Source organism: Aedes albopictus, chromosome 1, assembly GCF_035046485.1.
Source record: "Aedes albopictus strain Foshan chromosome 1, AalbF5, whole genome shotgun sequence".
In the NCBI taxonomy this organism is placed as follows: Eukaryota; Metazoa; Arthropoda; class Insecta; order Diptera; family Culicidae; genus Aedes; species Aedes albopictus.
Window position 1 is genome coordinate 199,497,828 of NC_085136.1, and position 19,478 is coordinate 199,517,305.

Genomic DNA, 19,478 nt, shown 5'->3' on the forward strand with positions numbered 1-19,478 from the left:
TTTTGGCATCGGGCGTGCATGTTTACGTGACCATGACAATGACAAGTGTAACTTCAATACTCAAACCACAGACATTCAAAGTGTAACTTATGTTGGAGATTTTTGTCCCCGAGCGAAGTCCAACAACAAAATAATATCATATTTTAAAATCAGTTTATCTTGATTAAAGATGATTTCAAATTTCGTTTTGCTGTCATTTTCTGTAATTATATTGAATATTGAATGTTTTGGTAAATCATATATAATAGCTCTAAGGATATAACATCAGTGCAATTATTTTATTTCATTTATATTCAATATCAATTTAAAAATTTCACAATAAAATATTTTTTTACCCTGTTTGGTTAACATGTTAACGGTTAAATTAAAATATCCGAAATGTCAAAACATCAAAATAAGTTTTCGATTTGCAATCAAATTTTGATATTCAATCTCTCAATAAAAAACTGATTTTTTTTCTTATTCGTTGAATTTTTTTAACCGTGTTGTGGCCAGCAAAAAAGAATTGTGGCAGGGCATCCGAGATACCCACGCAATTGAAATGACATATCTCCGTGAAATTCCCATGAATTTTAATTTTTTTTTGCTCATTCAACTCAACCGTGGCTTTCTTGGGCCTACCATACACAAAATAGTAAGTATTACAGAAAGCTTTCAGTCAATAACTGTTAAGCGTTTTATTCCTTCAAGGTACGGAGCCACTTGACCATCTCCGTTCCCTGAAGGCATATAATTGGACTTCCACTAATGTACATGGTTTGTTTCTTTTCACAATCCAAATCTCCTTCGGGGATGGAATTAGATAAACTACACGTCTTTATTGTGTGCAATGTGCATGAATTTCAGAGAGAAATAGGAATTATTTTCAAAAATGGTCGTGAGCTTCGGACACTGTCTATCCGTATGACAATTAGTGTGCCGTCGATCTCTCGACGGGTCGGTCCATGCCGACCTACGGTAGCACCCTGCAAATGTCAACTTTTCGATATTTGAGAACTCTCTATTGGTTAGCGTTCCACCGGCTACCGCCTCAAGTTGTCTTATCTCCCGTGGAAGTTCGAGTCCTGGCTAGTAGGGGAAAGTGGGGTAAGATGGCATTTTTCAAACTATCATCGTTTTCAATGACAAATAGCCTTATTTCTTAGACTTTCAAAGTGGTAAAGCATTAACTAGACAATATTGACTTGATATTTCAGCGAAAATATTCACTAAACTAGTGCATTTTCATCGATTTTTAGCAATTTTAAAAACAGGATCATAAAATGGAAGTGGTGCAAAAGGCCGTCTGCCATGGGGTAAGATGCCACTTGATTAAAACATTCAAAAATTACGTCCATCGTTTTTCTGGCATTTCCAATGATTTTATGAGTTGGGCCATTTTACCCTATCTTGGCATTTTGGGCTTTGTTCCCCTACCGTAGACTATCCGTTGGACTCAAGCTCCCGGATTAAGGAATTGAATACCCGTGCGCTTACCCCATCGACGATTTCAGTCCTTAATCACGAAACATGTTCCTCTACAATTATTAAAAACATATTCTGAGTACTGACACCAAAGAAATAATTTTAAAATTATTAGTTTATGAAACGAAAGTTGTAGTTGAACAAATCTTAAAAACGATCAAAACGATCAATTCTGACTATACATGTCAATGGTTGCTCCTCCGTGATTGATCTGAACTGGTACCAATTGCACTGAGATCCAACTGAATAAGAGGCTGGGACATTCCACTTATTCTCAAAGTGCAATTTTAGCAGCTCATGCATATTTGATCAATAACGGCGCCGGCCAAGTCCTTATAGTCAGCTGGGAAGGGAAAGGAATGTTAGAGTGTACTGGTTGTTGCTACTAGAGACCGAGAGCACTCTGCGTCCCCACAACCCGCACGGACTGGGGTATTTTTAGACGGAAAGGATGGAAGATCTGGGAGTCACCGTTGGGTCGGTGATGCGATCCATGGATAGGGGATATTTATAGTGTTCGTGATAGATTGTGTGGTGAATTAGGTGAATAAGGTCAAGCGGCACAGCACGCTTTGGTTGCATAACTTATAGGCGTTATATATACAACAACACTGTGCTGTGAGTAGAAGTTGGAAGGGAGGGAAACGACTTTTTTCAATTCGTTTCTGGTTCTAGCGATGGCTATGAACATATGAATATACATGAGTTGTATATGTAGAAAAGAGAGAGCGAGAGAAAGTGGATAGAAAGATACAAAGTAGGATGAAAAGGACGGGCCAGGGATTGAACCCATGACCTTCTGTATACGAATCAGAAGCGGTAGTCACTAGACCACCAAGCCCGTAGTTGTAGTTGAACAAATCTTAAAATAACATTTACTTAAAAAATACTAAAGCATTAAGAATTGCAGTGCTACCAAACGAATGCATTTAGTTGAGAAAGTTGCCTGTCTGTACAAAAGGAACCATGCAGGACGTTTGTCAACCGGAAAAGCTTTCACAACAACCTACATATTACCTGCCATATGTGTCTTCTAGTCTCCATTGTAACAGTAACTAACTTTCTGCAACTACACCATCTGTGAAACTGCTGTTTTGCACTATCGAAGCGCTACAGGATACGAAATAGTAAAACATCTATCCTCGAGCCCGAGTGGCACCCATTTATGCTCTTCTGTAAGAAGTGTTATGTATGATGTTCCCACTAAACCACTCTAGGAGCTGACGACGGTGTGTATTCAGCAGCTCCGTTTCATTCTTTCTATTCATCACAAATGTACAACCAAACTGTCAGTTAACTAAATCAGGTAAAAACGCATAACTAAATGGTTTCATGGTGCCAACATACCGGACGAAGCATCTTCTAGGCACAGCTAGTTCATGCTTGCGCCTATGGAGGAACTATTCCCAGTACACATCCCATGTGTCAGGTATTTTACGATAATAACTTTATGCGCTTTTGAGTTCTGTCCCCAGTCGACTGTTGCTCGACTGTAAAATGAAAACGGAAGGTGTCGGTTCCCATGAAAAGGATGCAATGATTTCTGTCAAACAGGTGTGAGCACGTGTGAAAAAGCATCCTATCTTGCATTGTCTGTGTGGGATGCATCCGCCATCAAATGTAGTCTGTTGATGTAAATGAATTTCCGGAAACTGAACTTATCAAATAGTAGCTTATTTTTCATATGATTTACGTGATACATACATAGATAATACCCTAAATATATTAGGGAATGTTAGATTTTTTCTCAGACACAGTACTTAGATTTTCAGTGTACCACACTCCCTTGGATATATTAGTTTTGTAATTTTCTCCACATGTCTTCGTCTGAAAATTTCTGCCTGTGAAAATATCCCTTTTCCACCCTTAAATATTCTAAATAGGTCCTTAGTGTTTCCTCAAAATAAGTTTAATAATATAATTGTAGCTTAGTATACGATAATGCTATGAAAAAACTGTCTGAGAACACATTATATAGGAAATTCCTTACTTAGACTTTATAGGAAAATATTCCGGGTAGAGGTTAAGTACTGACGATCAAAACGTGATGTTGGTTTGATTGATATAAGAGATAAAAGATCTGAAAATAATATCTGAAAATGTTCCTGGAACATCTGAACAATATCAAAATTTGATATTTCAAAATCAAACGAATAGCTTGCTGCTGTGTGTTTACGTATGTGATAATGTGATTTGATATTTCAAAATCGAACGAATAGCTTGCTGCTGTGTGTTTACGTAATGTGTTTACGAATCGTATGAGCGGTGTTTAGCAAACCCGATTTTTGAACCTCCTTAGGGCCGATTTCTTCACCAACCCGGCTTAACGACGTAAGCCTGGTTTATCCTAAACCACACTTAAAGTTAAGCCAAATTCTTAAGCCAGGTTTAAATATTTGCATTTCTTCACACCGGTTTAGCAAATAAAGGCGACGGCTTACGCTAAGCCAAGCTTAACGAAATTTCCCATATCATTCCAGTGACTTTCCAATGGAAACGTCATTTTAAGCCGCCGATATTTTGAAATGCCCGTTATATGCAGTATGGAGTAACAACAACAAAACATCCGCTGAAATTTTAGCAGGAAAAGCGGAATCGCTCGGTAATTTTTTCGGATACAGAAGGAAATTAACAATAATGATCTACCTAGACTGTTGATGTTTTACCCAACGCTAGTATCGATGATCTACGATTTAGTACCTATTACATATGATCGTTCCACAACATTTGGTGTTCGAATTTGCCTCTAATTATACAAAGTTGGAGTGCCACATTGCAGAAAAGGCGTTGCAATGTTGATTTTATGTTGTGATATCCATAATCGCCGAAAGTTGCATTTCGATAGTGAGTTTTTGAAAATGTGTTTGTCGTGAGATGCTCCAGAGTTCAGACCATTTTTCGAATATGTTTAAAATTATGAACTGTGTACATTCAATGAAAGCCACAGCAAAGTTCAAGTTACACTAGAAACTGAAATCTCTTAATAGAAACAGTTTATTCTACATTTATTCCATTTGTTGATGTTTTTAATACTTTATTTTAAAAATGTTTAGGCGATTTCCTTGCAGAAACGAAGAATCCACCTTCTCACCATACAAAAATTCAGCTCATTACAACAAATCTAGTACTTCACCGATCGTGTCGTATTAATATTCATCATGAAAAAAATGGGATTAAATGTGCGCTTTTAAAATCGAGTTTTGCAACGACTTGCAAAACATTTTTGCAATGAAAAACAAATCACTAGAATATGATCATTTCTATCAGTACCATCATGCTTCGCGGTGGTTCGATGGGAAAAGTCATGTCTTCTATCATGCTAGACACTAAATCTGATCAAGCAAAACCGTGACAATTTAACAAGCTCTTGCCGTGACAACTCGGGCTGTGGATCAAACAATTGCATTATGATTCATTATAAACCGAAATCAGTTGCATTATGAATCATATTGCAATTGTTTGGTATAGTACGATAAACTAGTCCGTTGTGATACGGCAAGTATAAATAAAATATAAATAAGGGCCCATATAGCCGAGGCGGTAAACGCACGGGTATTCAGCATGACCATGCTGAGGGTGACGGGTTCGATTCCCGGTCGGTCCAGGATCTTTTCGTAAAGGAAATTTCCTTGACTTCCTTGGGCATAGAGTATCTTCGTGCCTGCCACACGATATACGCATGCAAAATGGTCATTGGCAGAGGAAGCTCTCAGTTAATAACTGTGGAAGTGCTCATAGAACACTAAGCTGAGAAGCAGGCTTTGTCCAAATGAGGACGTTACGCCAAGAAGAGAGAGAGAAATAAAATTTCATAGTGCTGAGTTGCAAAAAGATATTTAAAATCCACTTTCGTCGTATTTTTGGCAGTTTTGTTCTCTTCGTCACGGGAGGTTTTTAGAAACCTATTGAACTCAAAGTTGGCCTCAAATCCTTCCAAAGTAAGATGAATGGTATGGCAATGTATCATGCATTTTGGCCGACAAAAAACTCCCACGACGGAGAGGACAAACCTGCCAATAATATCCAACGTCACCCTATTAGGTATTCAAAATAAGTCATGTTTAGAAGTACACCACGAATAAAACTTTTTATATTTAGAATTATGAGTCAAAATGTTGAATATTCGATGGACTAAACGTTCTTTGAACTAAGTTTTTATAAAAAAAAAACAGTGTATTAAAAGGTATTAGAAGATTTTTTTTTTTGAGTGTCATCCTAAGTTTGTTTGTAAAAAATATAATATCTTTTGAACCATAAAAGACGAAAATGTTTATTGTGACCCGAAATTATGGAAGGACCGGGTTAAAATAAATAGAAACTTCAATGCAAACGTACTTTCGACTTTCAAATCAGTATGACAAATTTCTAAAACTATCAACACGGTGCCTTTTTGAAGGCTTTCAATCTAATGTAAAAACTTGATTGTCCCAAACCCGATGTGAATATTTTATATTGACGACCCGCCGGCTATAGATTATCATTTTCTTTATCATCGTCTCCATCCGTAACCAAACGTTTTACAATTTTATCGTTCATAAGTGTATAGGTTTCTTAAAAAAATATTTTCTGTCGTTTCAAAAATTTATTTATGAAGCAGGTGAAGAAACCCAAACTCTGCAATTTGCGGTTTAAGCCTGGCTTAGCGCTGCTAAGCCACCTCAGAGCACCGCTTAAAATAAGCCACACTTAACGTAAACCGTAGCTTTATTAAACCGGGTTTAGTGGTTAAGCCGAGGTGAAGAAATTGAAAAAAAGTTAAGCCCGGCTTAAAATGTTGCTAAGCCTGGTTTAAAATTTAAGCCCGGGTGAAGAAATCGGCCCTTAGTGCTATGCGTCGTTGTTCAACATGTTCATATGTGTGAATCTACTATCACACATCGACCATCAACGACTTATTTAAAAGGAATGATTGACACACGTACGGACACATCCCCGCAGTGAGTTAGGAACCTGTTTTACCCCTGCTCTCCCTAAAATTTGAGTGTTTTAAGTGCCTCAAAATCAAACTAACGTGTCTTGTCTGGCAAGTTTTGTGCCGTTGAATCCGAAACTGAGCTGTTCCAGAACGTTCAAGGTTTGAGAAGCGCAATTTATATGGGAAAAATATGTGAATTTGTTGATTGACAATTTCAAACCATGAGGTAAGCAAATTTTTTTTTAAACTTATAATAGGTTGATTGATAGACTTTTTTTTTATTCCTGTTCGGGTCTGGCACTCGGACCAGTTTTTAGATCTATTGTGACATTACCCGTATCCTTAGTGTAGTGCATGTCGCATTACTCAATCGCCATTGAAGAGCAATAAAGTATCGATTTTATTACAGCTTTTGTTTTGTTTTCTCAGAAATTTCTTTCTTATAGTACACAAAACAAGAGCACTGATAAATGGCAATGCATCGGAAACCTTGTTTACCGCTAAATTCTACCCTTGTTTACCGCTAAATTCTCCCCAGTAAGAAGTTTAGAACCCGGGTATTAACATTAGCAACTATACCATTCCAATAATGAAACATGTGTTTAGTAATAAGGATTCTTGCATGTTTCTTGCGTACTAGCACTTTCCAGTCTTCGAAAAGAAAGTACATACATCCCTAATCCAATTTGATATCCTTTGCATTGAGTTTAGCCTCAGACGGTGAGATTTTAACTATATGCAAAGTTGGTAAACTTAGTTTTATTCAAAAACTGGAAGTCACCAAAACACCAGTAGCAAGGACTAAATACTATAATTCTTTGACCAGAACACATATTCCAAAATTGAAAAATAGGACGACACTAGATTTCGGTTTGGTAGATCTTTCACCGCAACGCAACCCAACAAGGCGATCTACCCACGCTACGGGCTCCGTTAAAGATCGAGCATATTTTAAACCCCCTCAACCATTCATCCCTCAGCACGGATCGCCTGACACCTTGGATTGGGGTTACCTGTTTGGTGGACTTTTACCCTCGGAACAGGTGGTCTGTAGTGCTATTCTAAGCCGGCAGTTACACGGGAAATTGGTAGACTTACATCTTCTTTTTCTTGGTTGCGTAAGGTTCCCACTGGGACAAAGCCTGCTTCTCAGCTTAGTGTTCTTTGAGAACTTCCCAAGTAATTAACTGAGAGCTTCCTCTGCCAATGATTATTTTGCATGTGTAAATTGTGTGGCAGGCACGACGATATTTTATGCTCAAGGTAGTCAACGGAAATTACTTTACGAAAACTTCCTGGACCTATTGGTTGTTTTACATCAACTGGGACAAAATTTTTACTTTTCAAAAAATGCTCCATTAGCTGTGACGTAAGTGCAGCAAGTTTTCACTGATAGTTTGTCTACTATTTGCCTAATCATGATCAATATTTAGGCTACGTTAGAGTTTATTAAATAAAGTCAGAGGATTGACCAAACAACAAATATGACGAAAATTTTATTTTAAAGCATTTAATCAAGAACCACATTGTGGCACTTCTACCCGATTTTCTTAATGTTATAATTAACGAGAGGTATAGCACAATGTCTTGATTGATCTGTGAAAATCAATAAGAGTCAAAGTGAACTAAATGCTTGAGGTCAAGAGAATCAAAAAATATCTTTTGGTTGAAATTCAATAATTAAAGTATTCAATAATTAAAGTATTTCATTATCATGACTTCTCGACGCATTTTATAATGATTACAGATCAATTTAACACGTGAAAATTCATTTGATTCTGTTGACTATCATATTTTACAGATTATCGAGTTGAGGTTTATTATTATTATATTTTTCGTGCAGACAGAGTAAACCATGTGTCTAAGAGATGAACAATTTGAAATTACCTATTCTTCGTAATCCTATCTAGGGTATGTGTACCATACCTTGGCCTAATATACAAGCCACCTGGACAATTTTGACCATACCTTATGAATTATAGCACTAGAAATGATATGATGATCCCATCACGCATACTAGCCAATGCATGTTTCACCAATTGGTAGTAAACTAACGTAAATATTTGAGAACTTTGTAACGTTGAAAAGATGCGATGCGATGGTATGTAACGTTTGTCGATGGCAGCGTTACTCAAACTATGGGTCGCGAACCACTGGTGGGTTTCATTTTTTCATTTTCATTTTGCACAAACAAACACAATTTCATAGGTTAATCTCGCTTTTTCCAGCCTTAAACGAAATTAGCATGAATTTCAATAACATCGAATCGATGTGAAAACATCGCGTGGTCTTTTCGTTTGTAAATGAATCGAAGAGAATCAACATGGTGAACGTTCCCAAGCAGCGTCGCACCTACTGCAAGAAGTGCAAGATGCACCGCGTCCACAAGGTCACGCAGTACAAGAAGTCCAAGGAATGCCCGGCTTCGCAGTGTCGTCGCCGTTAGGATCGTAAACAAAAGGGTTTCGGTGGACAAACCGAGCCCATCTTCAGGAAGAAGGCCAAGACTTCCTATTAGGCAATTCTCTCGTTTCATGTTTATCTTCAAAATCTTCTCAAGCTTGGAAAATTAAAGTTGATAAACAATACATTACAAACTTTCTAATACATTACAAAGTTTGAATTCCCATAGAATGAGATTCATTCACACTACAGCACCATAGGAGATAATATCACATTAGCTAATTACAGTACAGATGCGAAAAATCTCCATTTTCGCTCTATCCGCAACCCGGGAACGCACCTGTTGGATTTCGAAAGCCTCGGAGAACAATACAAACTTTCAATGGCATTCCCATACACTCACACACATTGCCCATTGAGGGGTCTGACTGGCCTATTACCCTCCATCAGTTTGTATTATGTTCTCACCAACTTGGAATTATATTTTCCCGTCACATAAATTACTTCGACAAATATTCGATACTAGCAGCATGATCAGTATTATAACTAAACCGGATGACTTGAAGATCTGATTTTTACAGAACAATGCAAACAGCGTTGCTCCTCACTTACCTTGCCGATCAGGCTAAGGCCGGGGTGGCCTCTACTGTAGGGGAGACTGAGGAGACTTGATCCCTGGGGAGACTTGTTAGCATAGCATAGCATAGCATAGCCGACCGTACACATCCTGGGGTGGCTGTCGATAGAGACGTTTAATGCGCCAGAAAAGTTGCCTGGGACTTGACAAACCTTTCATTTAACGAACTCTCGACACCTGGCCAGGTCCTTACGATCAGCGGGGATGGGGAGGAAATGTTGATTAGATATCTACTCAGAATATGTCCAAGAACTTGGCCCACTTCATAGATATCTGGAGTTGGAAATTGGATAGGGTTTAATGGGGTGCTTTCCTTGGCGAAAAACTTGATCCCTGGGGAGACTTGTTCCCCCCATATTTGCTCGGAATCAAAAACATTTTTCTTCTAGTATATTTTTTCTAAAACTACTCCTGGACAAACGACTATGTTTTGGCTACAAGTGATTTCGATTGTACATTGCATTATTTTTTAATGGCTGATGGTTTGTTTTCAGTCCTTCAGAAATCTTTTAGGCGATTCCGAAAAATCTCAATAACTTTTTGAAAATTGAATCAAATCGTGTCAAAATTTCACAGCACATAGTATAAATAAAATACTATCAAACGTATTTATTCAAATAAGGCTATTATATAAACATTTCAATTAATGTAGCTTAGTGTATACAACAGTGACATGGGGAGACTTGATCCCTCGAAGATTACACACACATTATACATGTGAAAAATAAAATTCTATTTTGAAGCCTCTATTTACTCGGAATTCTAGTATATTCAATGATAAAACGTATCAGATAATTATTATTTTATTACACACCATTAAAATTTCAAATACACCGAATTCATGAAAAATGCAAGAAAACTTGAAAAGAAAATGAATAGGAAGCCTCTGGAGTTATTTCCCCTTTAAATTAACTATGTGCTCAAAAGGGGATCAATTGTGACCCATTTTTGAAAAATACATCATAAGGCATGCCTCCATAAAAACACAGTTTTGAAAACTTTAACAAAAATTTAAAGTCCTTCTGTTGTGTATAAACTTGCAATAGATGTTTACCTGCCATTCTGTGCGAAAAATGGATCTGGTTTGGTGTTCTTTCTTAAAGTTACAGGCAAATTAAGAAAAAGGGATCAAGTCTCCCCAGTCTCCCCTAATCTTCGCAAAAAAACTACACATAATTTCACATCGATATTTTCTAACTAATATCATCATTATCTATTGGTTTCAATACATCATTGGTGAGATAATAAAGCAAGCTTTCCAACAAACACGTGGTTTTGTGAAATAATTGAACCATTGTATGAAAAAAGGTACAAGAAGAAGAAGAAGTTGAAAAAGGCATGAGAATTTAGATAATCGGCATCTTTTTTTTCAAACATTCCCATGCTCAAAATCAGTTTATGGTCAAGCTTTAGGTCTACTCCAATGATTTTGTATGCGAAATGCTGCGTAAATTGCGGTCTTGGGAGATTCAGCGTTTTTTACGCACGAGACCGCCCGGGCGCACCCCTTGAGATTAAACGGCGATTCTCAAACATTCTAAGCAAATTCCCTTGGAATTGATTTTTGAAAGTAACTACACAATAGTGTTGATCATTCTAAGCACAAAAAACAAAATATAAATTTAAAAAATAAAACAAATTCATACTTTTTATATATTATCAGTTATTTGACCATATTGGAAATACGCTCTTTTCAAAACTTGGTCGTGATGTTTAAAAATGTCCATAAACAATGTATTTTAGTCGAACCAACTACAGAATACTAACAATTCCTCGAAAATATGACGAAAATATTTTTGTCCGCCTGCTTGTATGGGAATCCCCTATAGTGCATTGTAGTATCAACGGCATAATCTAAATCACTGGGAGTGTCAATGGATGGTGAGTACAGGGTGCGTGCGATATTTTTGCACTAAATCATATCGTAATCATAAAACACGTTTTAAAAATAATTCGACAATACATCTATACTAAATGATTTTTTCGCGAACAATTGTGATTATTTCAATGATTTAGGAAGAAAAAAGTGGTCCTAATATCGATAACCTTTTTTGAACGATCCTGAGAACCACTGCAAGTCCGTTTTAGTGTTGTTCTCTATATTTTGGTCAACAATTGTGTTATTTTAGGTAAAACTTGTATTTTTTCTATACGAGGAGCTCCAATGGTATCATCGTTATGTGTGCCGTTCAAAAAATACCCCATAAATTTGAAAAAGAGGTTTCTAGAAGATGGAAATGCGAACAACTTGAGTATAAATATATGGAGCAGCTGCATACTATCTGCATTTTCTCAGCTGTCAAGAACGCTATGAAGCTGATTTTTTCAGTGTAGTTGGGGGATTCCATAGGCTTGTTACCTACAAAAAACTACATCGCTGGAATGGAAGATAGCGGAGAAATAACTGGAAAAAGTCGGAAATTCTAATTTGAGCAATGGTATCCCGAGCAGAAGGGAATAACAACAGCATAAGGAGTTGTGTTGTTTGGGTAAAATAACTGAATAATAGAATCTATTATTTTTAAGTTATTAGCATAACATATTATGTTATAAACTTGTCTGTCATAAGCGGCAAAATAACAAATATCATAACAAAAAAAATATTCTTGGAAAACCATTTTAATAACTTGTTTTGTTAGTTTCAATAAGGGGCTGTCTATAAACCACGTGGTCATTTTTTTGGGACTTTTCAACCCCCCCGCGTGGTCATTTTTCCATACAAAATTTTTAATTTGTCCATACAAAATGATCATTGACCGAACCCCCCCTATGACCACGTGGTTTATGGACAGCCCCTAACAGCTTCATAACAGTGAGTTTGAAAAAAAATTCAATAACATATTTTGATATTAATTTGATATTGATAATAGTCAGAAAGCAAAATTTGTTATATCGAAGTAAATTATGATACTTATTATATAAAATTCTTTATTTTGTCTCACAAATCCACCAATACACGAATGATCGAAAAATACTACATTCAGTTTTTAATTCGTTCTAAGAGAATTTAAAAAAAAATCTTTCAGCAATTACTCCGAGAGTTCTTCCACGAAATCATTCACAGATTTTCAAAGACTCCCTTAGAAATTCCTCCAGAATTATGAACAGAATCCCTTCGCGGATTCCTTCAGAATTTCGCGTGATTATTTGTCCCGAATTTCATCCTAAGATTTCTTTGAGAATTTCACCAGGAGTTTTTTTTCGAAGAATTCTTTTGGAGATTTTCTAAACATTTTGCCAAGAATTCTAGTAATCAGAAGAATTACTTTTGGAATTTCTAAAAAGATTGCGCCAGGAATTCTTTTGAAGACTTCTCCAGGGTAACGAAGGGTTCTTCCAGAACTTCCAAGTATTTTTCCGAATATTATTTAAGGAATTTTCAAAGGATTCGTTCAGAAATTTTCCTCCTAACTAAATACAAAAATGGAACAAAACAAAAAGGACAGATCATTATTATTGAATTGTTGCTTTGATTTCCAAACTTGTTACTGTTGTGCTATTGTTGATAAGTTGATCAATAGTACAACAATAACAAAACTTGTACTTCAACAAAACATGTTATTGAAATGTAATTGAGTGAATGTATATCAATACTTTGATTATAACAAAATGAGATTGTCCAACTAAATTTGTTATGGAGAAGCTATGCTTTGATAATTAAATAATAACAAAACAAGATATAAAAACAGATTATGTGATTTCGTAGTTATTAATTTGATATTCTCCTCTGCTCGGGATTCTACTAGGGCTGCTCCAACATTTATGAGAAAATTTAAAACTAAAATATCCTAAGTCTGACCACCTCAATTTGCTGTTTTAGACTCCCTTAAGCAACAGCACAAATTTGAGCTGAATTGATAAGGTCTTAGGTATCGCTCGACTAGTCTGAAGTTTATATGGTAAAACTGGTACAAATATGTGCAGGAATGGCATAGTTTTAGTTTTCTGCCACTAGATGGCACTGGAAGCGCTCAATAACCCTTATTTTTAGTATTATTATAGGGAATTCTATGCGGAACATCTTTGTTGAAGACCGCTAAGTGATCCGATGCTTGCTAAAAAAAGTTGTAGCCTAGACTTAGTGTATCGAAAAAACAATTAGTTTTTATTGATGCTGTTCGATAATTTGTTAAAATCACCACGTCAAAATTATTTAAATTATAATTTTTGAAGCATATCTGTATCATTACGTCTCGTGTATCATTATCGGGCTTTTACACATTACATTTTACTGATTTCGTCTTATTTACACAACAAATAGTAGAACCCGAAATGTTATTGGCCGCGCTAGTGTAAAACATAGGATCTGAAAATATTTTCTCATACCACCACGTTTTTGATTATTAATGGTTTTAGATTTTTCACAGATCACTAGAAATATGGTGCATTTGATGATGTGGGATTTATATTTTTATTGCAACCCTTTGATGAAATATTCCTGTTTGAAGGTTAGTGAAAAATTACCGCACGCACCCTGTACATACATCCCTTTTTTGAAGGGTACCGTTTGATGTCAAAGAAAGATAAAGAAAGAAAGATCTCGGGAGCCACGCATTACTTCACTTCCGAAGGAAGAACACACATCATGTGAGTATGTCGGGAGTGGGATTCGATCCCAGGTCCTCGGCGTGATAGTCTTGTGTTCTAACCACCACACCAGGACCAGGTCCGCTCCACACTAAGAATTTGCATCCTTTGACAGATACGCATTTCGACCTCAACTGTAAGGTCGTCTTCAGTGTCTCATCAAAGTTGTCTAAGAACCATTTTCAGAGCTCCAAAAAACGCTCATTTTCGTGCGCTGAGAATGTTGCTACGTCATTCCGTTCAATAGATATTGATGGTTTTCTAGAAAAAAATAGGCACTTTTCAAGTATTTTTTACTTGAGTTACAAAAATAACACCCCTCTAATTTTTTGATAAGTTTTATAACAACATTTCTTCTTTTGAATGGTGGCAAAAGATATTTTTTATGTTTGCCCCAACCCGGCATATAACCTTTACAAAAAACTATGATTTTTTAAAAAAACACCAGTAACTTTTTAACCAAAAGAGATAACGACCATTTCAGCGCACGAAACGACGCGTCTTCAAAAGCCCTACAAGTGTTTCTTAGGCGACTTGGATGAAAAATCGAAACTGAAAAAGTTAATGCCAGAAAACCGATTTTTCTTCAGCACTGTCTTCAGCAAACTTGCTCAAAATTGATAGATCTATAACTTTCCCGAAGAATGTACCGTAAAACGGGGTATCATTGATCAGCGGGGTAACATTGATCGGCTTGACCGACCTCATGAAATGTTCAAACATGCATTTTACATTGAATCAGGTTCTGCTATCGAATGGTATATCGTAATCTGCTATTATTTAGCTATTAAATGACATGTAATTCATGAAAATTGAATTTCATAAACCTTGAATTAAATCGATTTTTACATAACTGTGTTTCGTAACGCAATGAGATACATGGTCAAACATTCACGCATGGCATGAATACTAGATACGATATGAGGTTCGAAATCACTGTATTACTTCAATATGATATCCTAGAGTTTGATTTAATGAACGAAACTTTTATGTAAATGCTCTTTATCAATAAAATATATGATTTATTTAAAGTAAGCTAACAATTCCTTAAGCCATTGCCTACCTTAAGGCGTTATTCGCGGTTTGGGGGATTTTAATCTTAAAATAACTCAAAAAGTACATAACTTGTAAGAATTTGGACAACATATTCGATATCAGCGACCCCGAATTTAGTAAGTAAGGGTATTTTCAACACAAACGAACATTGATCACTGACATGATCAATGTTACCCCAAATCAACAAAATCAAAAATTAGATTTAAAAGCCTATTTAAACATGTTAAAAAGTTTTACAAGACTTTTTCGAGTAGCTTAACACATAATCAGAGGGCCAGTACTTGTTTTAAAAACATAAGACATGCAACATTTGCTTTAACAAAAGAATTATTCAAGAAAGATCGAAAATTCTGATCAATGTTACCCCGGATTACGGTATATAGTTATTCTTGCAAATAAAAAAGTTTAGCTTCCAATTTCTTTGAAAATATGGACCACCCTAATTTTTATGCACATTGAAAAGAGAGCCTTATTATGAGGGACAACTTTGGAGAAGACCATATTTTTCTAAAAACACATTTGAAGCCACTAAATGTATCTTTCCTCGTAAATCTGTTTCGTGGACCACTGTGCATTGTGGCAGCCATCTTTAAAATCGCTTATGACACATTCTACCGTGACGTTACAGCGTTTTGACGCCTTTTCGATCAGATTTTCCACTATAACTCGTAAATTCGACCGTATACCCTCAAATATTTTTACATATTCGGATTCCTTTTAAAATTTCCAATAAGTATGATCTATTGAACAGTAAGTTTTCATTGGGAAAGTATGTTAAAAATGGGAATGAGTAACGTGACTACGGTACATGAATGTTGTTAGTATCTAATCTACGAAGAACACAAATATTAGATGTGGGAAAAATAGGTTACAAGGGGAAGGGGTATTGACGAAAAAATATAACGTCATTTATGGATGCATTCTAAGTACATTTATACTAATAAACACAACTTGATGACTTCATTAAGCGAGTTTCTCTCATCTTAGCTCTACCAAAATAACTGTGTAAATCCAACATTTTCAGAAGTATTTTCTGTCACTCATGATTCATCGCAGGGATATATGCTAATAAAGACAAGCATTGGAATATACTTCCATTGTCATCTCTGTACGCACATGTTATCGAGAAATTAGACAACTCACCTGTTGCAGCGAAGGCATCTCTCCGATGCGGTACAGCGTCAGCTTTGCAGCTTTTATGTGGAATTTCACTTCCTGAGACCAATCTCCTCCACCGTTGTCCTGTCTACAGAGACACACACACAAACTCACTTATTCTCGCACTGGCGCTACTATATTGGCACTGTTCACTGGTTCCTCTCAACACACTGGCGCAATGCAATGCAACTCTTTAATGTCCTTTAAAGCTGACTGTGGATGCAAAACTTTAGTGCTGCACTCATTCGGAAACACCCTATCTCTACATATAGTCCTTTCCGTGCGTCTTCTGCTTTACACCTTTCTCGAAAGAATGTTTTTAATTTGCTCTAGGAGCTTTTCACTTTCGGTTTTGTTCTTTTAGTTTGCTGTAGGTATCTGATGCTCAGTCCCAGTCAAATATTTTCTGTCGCCACTGAATCCGCTTCCCACGTGCTGCCCTGGAGTCTACTATACGCCACCACCATGGCACCACCGAGCAATGGGAGTGTATTCAACGGAACAACACAAAACACCGACTGTGGGGAGATCTCAAAAGGGGTAGATGACAAAGTATACGCAACTGAGTATTTGCCGACCCCGCTTTAAAGTTTCTCCCCAAGAATGTGTCTCATTCTTGCCTTTCCATTTAGCTACCACGGAAAACTCATGGTATTTTCCACTGCAAACTTGGGACTGATACAGGGTTTTTCAAGTGGTTCATCTAAGAAGCTGTGTAGGGTGCCTGTACCAGTTATCGCACTACCTAAGAAAAACTATTTCTACAAAAATAAGAAGAAGACCGACGAATGTAAACAATAAGTCAAATGATTGATTTGTTTCAATACTTTACAGGAAAAATATAGAAACGGAGCCAAAACTACTTTTAGTATTTATTACGGCGTGTGCCAATGATAGGAACCCTGTACCAGTTATGGACACATTTGTTAATTTGGGTTCCACTTCGCACTATTTACATGCATTCCTTATGGGAGTTGCCATAACTGGTACACTATGGCGAAATAGGGTGCAAGGACGCCGAAAAGTTAAGGAAAATGATTTATTTCTATCATAATTTGAGCAAATTGTGAAGTTTGAATAATTGCAATCATCTTTTGTGATCGTAATCTGTTGTTCAAGAATTTTTTCTTGTTGATTTGTACCTTTAAAGGTTGAAAATCAACTATGGCGAATTTGAGGTACTATAGCCATAACTGGTACACTGAGCCTACCTGTTTTTCTAAAAAAAATCGCCAAAAGTAGGGTAAGTGTGCCCATCGTTGTGGTATTAAGGTAAATTCATTTTAAAAACAATGATCGTACCATCTAATGAAGGGTTGCAAAACGTTAGTTGGTAGTTTTCTATCCAAATTTGCTTGGAAAAATATAAAAACTATCGTTTTTCTCTGTTTTCGATCATATTGCGACATTTGCACCCATTTAGACTCGACCGAAATTCATTATCATCACAGTCGAATTTCGCACACGACTTCGCTGCGGCTGGCGTACACAAGTTCGGTTGAGTCCATAACAGGGGCGTCAGATGCACAACAGGTAAACAAAATATGTTTGATTAGTGTGAAATTTTGCTGGGAAATGATGATTCAGTGGATTCTAAAACTAGAACAGTAGTCTAAACATTGATGAGAAACCCAATAAATCGCTTACCACAACATTAGGCACACTGTTCCTATTATGGAGTTAAAATTTAATTTAGGTTCCTATTGTTGCGGTATCCCATTGAAATCATATGGGATACTGCAACATTAGGAACACTACCGCAACAATAGGAACACAGCAGCATAAAATTTAAGGAAAATATTTTTTTAAAATAGGTTTTTGGGCAAATCTTAAGCACACAAATGGTGCAATGTCATAATTTAAGCATAATACAGCGGAGCGGAATCAAAAACTACAAAACTAATTAAACTCATTTTAACATGTTTTTCTATGATATTTACTCCTACTTGTCAACTCCAGAACAATCAGATAAATTTGAAAAGTAACAAAGTTTTACAGCAGAGTTCTTTTAAAAATTTTTGGAGGACATTCTGAAGTCTAAGGAGTCCCTCAAAGATCTTGTTAAAGCATTTCTGAATTTCTTCAGGATTTCTTAGACGATTTTTCATAGTAATTCAAGTAGTAATCCCGTAGAAAGTTTTAAAATAAATCCTTGGAAGATCGTTAGAGAGAATGCTAAGAGGAATTTCCAAAGGAATTTTCGGAAAAAAAATCTAGAAAAGTGCCGAAAAAAAGTCTCTGGAGGGTTTTCTAAAGAACTCCCTGGAAGAAATTCTGCAGCAACTCATACACAACATTCTTACACATCTCTTTGTGAATCTTCTGGAGGAATCCCCAGTGAAATTTCTGAAAACATTGGAAGCTCCTGTGGAAACTTCTGGTGAAATCCTTGGAAGAATTTTCAAAGTAACCCCAGTACAATTTTTGAAGGAATTTTTGAAACATTTTCTGGAAAACGTTGGAATAGTTTCTGAAAGTACCACTGAAAGTATTACACTAGTTTACAGCATTTTTGAACTCGGTAAGCTGATGATCATTTTTGGTGTAGAATCATGCCCTGAGTTCGAAAACGCGAAGGAAAAAAATTACAGTAGAGCGGAAATTTTTTCGACTTTCCATACAAGGTTGTTGATTTGAAATCGATTTTTGTTCTATTTTTAATCATAGTCGCTCACTTCAAACATCTCATTCTCCGTAATCAATGCTCCGATTGAGCTGAAATTTTTACTGTAACTCGCCTACATATGATATGTCAAATAAACGGCGAGAAAGAATTTTTAAGTTGTTTTTTTTCTTACTGAGAAAAATACATTTCTTCAAAAAAATTTGGAAATTTTGCTAAAATTTAAGAAGATCGTCCCTAAAACTCGCCAATATCTTGAATTTCATCAATCTGATGCAAAACCTGTATTCAGATGTTCGAATGGTACTGTATTCAGCTTTTATTTTACGGAAAAATATTTAAAATTGGTTGAACAAAACGCAATATATTTGAATTTTAGTAAATTACATATTTTAAAAAGTTGCAATACTCGATATTGAGCTAAAACTCAAAAACTGTTCTACTTAATTTTTTTTGAAGGTCGATTTCGAAATCAGCACTAAATTGTGCTTCAAAAATTTTGGTCGTTGACAGAAGTTCACGACTTTCGTTTTATTTTGTAAACTTGTGTTATCAAAGGAATCTCTGGAGAAATTGCAAAATGAGTTTCTGAAGGAAACACTGAACGATATTCTACTCAAATTCAAGGATAATTT

At 36.1% G+C, this 19,478-nt stretch overlaps 1 protein-coding gene across 5 annotated transcripts in view; it reads right to left on the minus strand.

Moving 5' to 3' along the window:
• Positions 1 to 19,478, minus strand: part of LOC109423500 (cytoplasmic polyadenylation element-binding protein 1) — a 124,769-nt gene that overhangs the window by 98,714 nt on the left and 6,577 nt on the right. For 4 of the 5 annotated variants that reach the window (XM_029866932.2, XM_029866930.2, XM_029866933.2 and 1 more), the window contains exon 2: positions 16,206 to 16,433. In XM_029866932.2, coding sequence (XP_029722792.2) covers positions 16,206 to 16,223 — 18 coding nt within the window. In that variant the 5' untranslated portion in view covers positions 16,224 to 16,433. Of the gene's footprint in view, positions 1 to 16,205; positions 16,521 to 19,478 lie in introns of all 5 variants that reach the window. The other variant, XM_062846110.1, reaches the window with a different exon arrangement.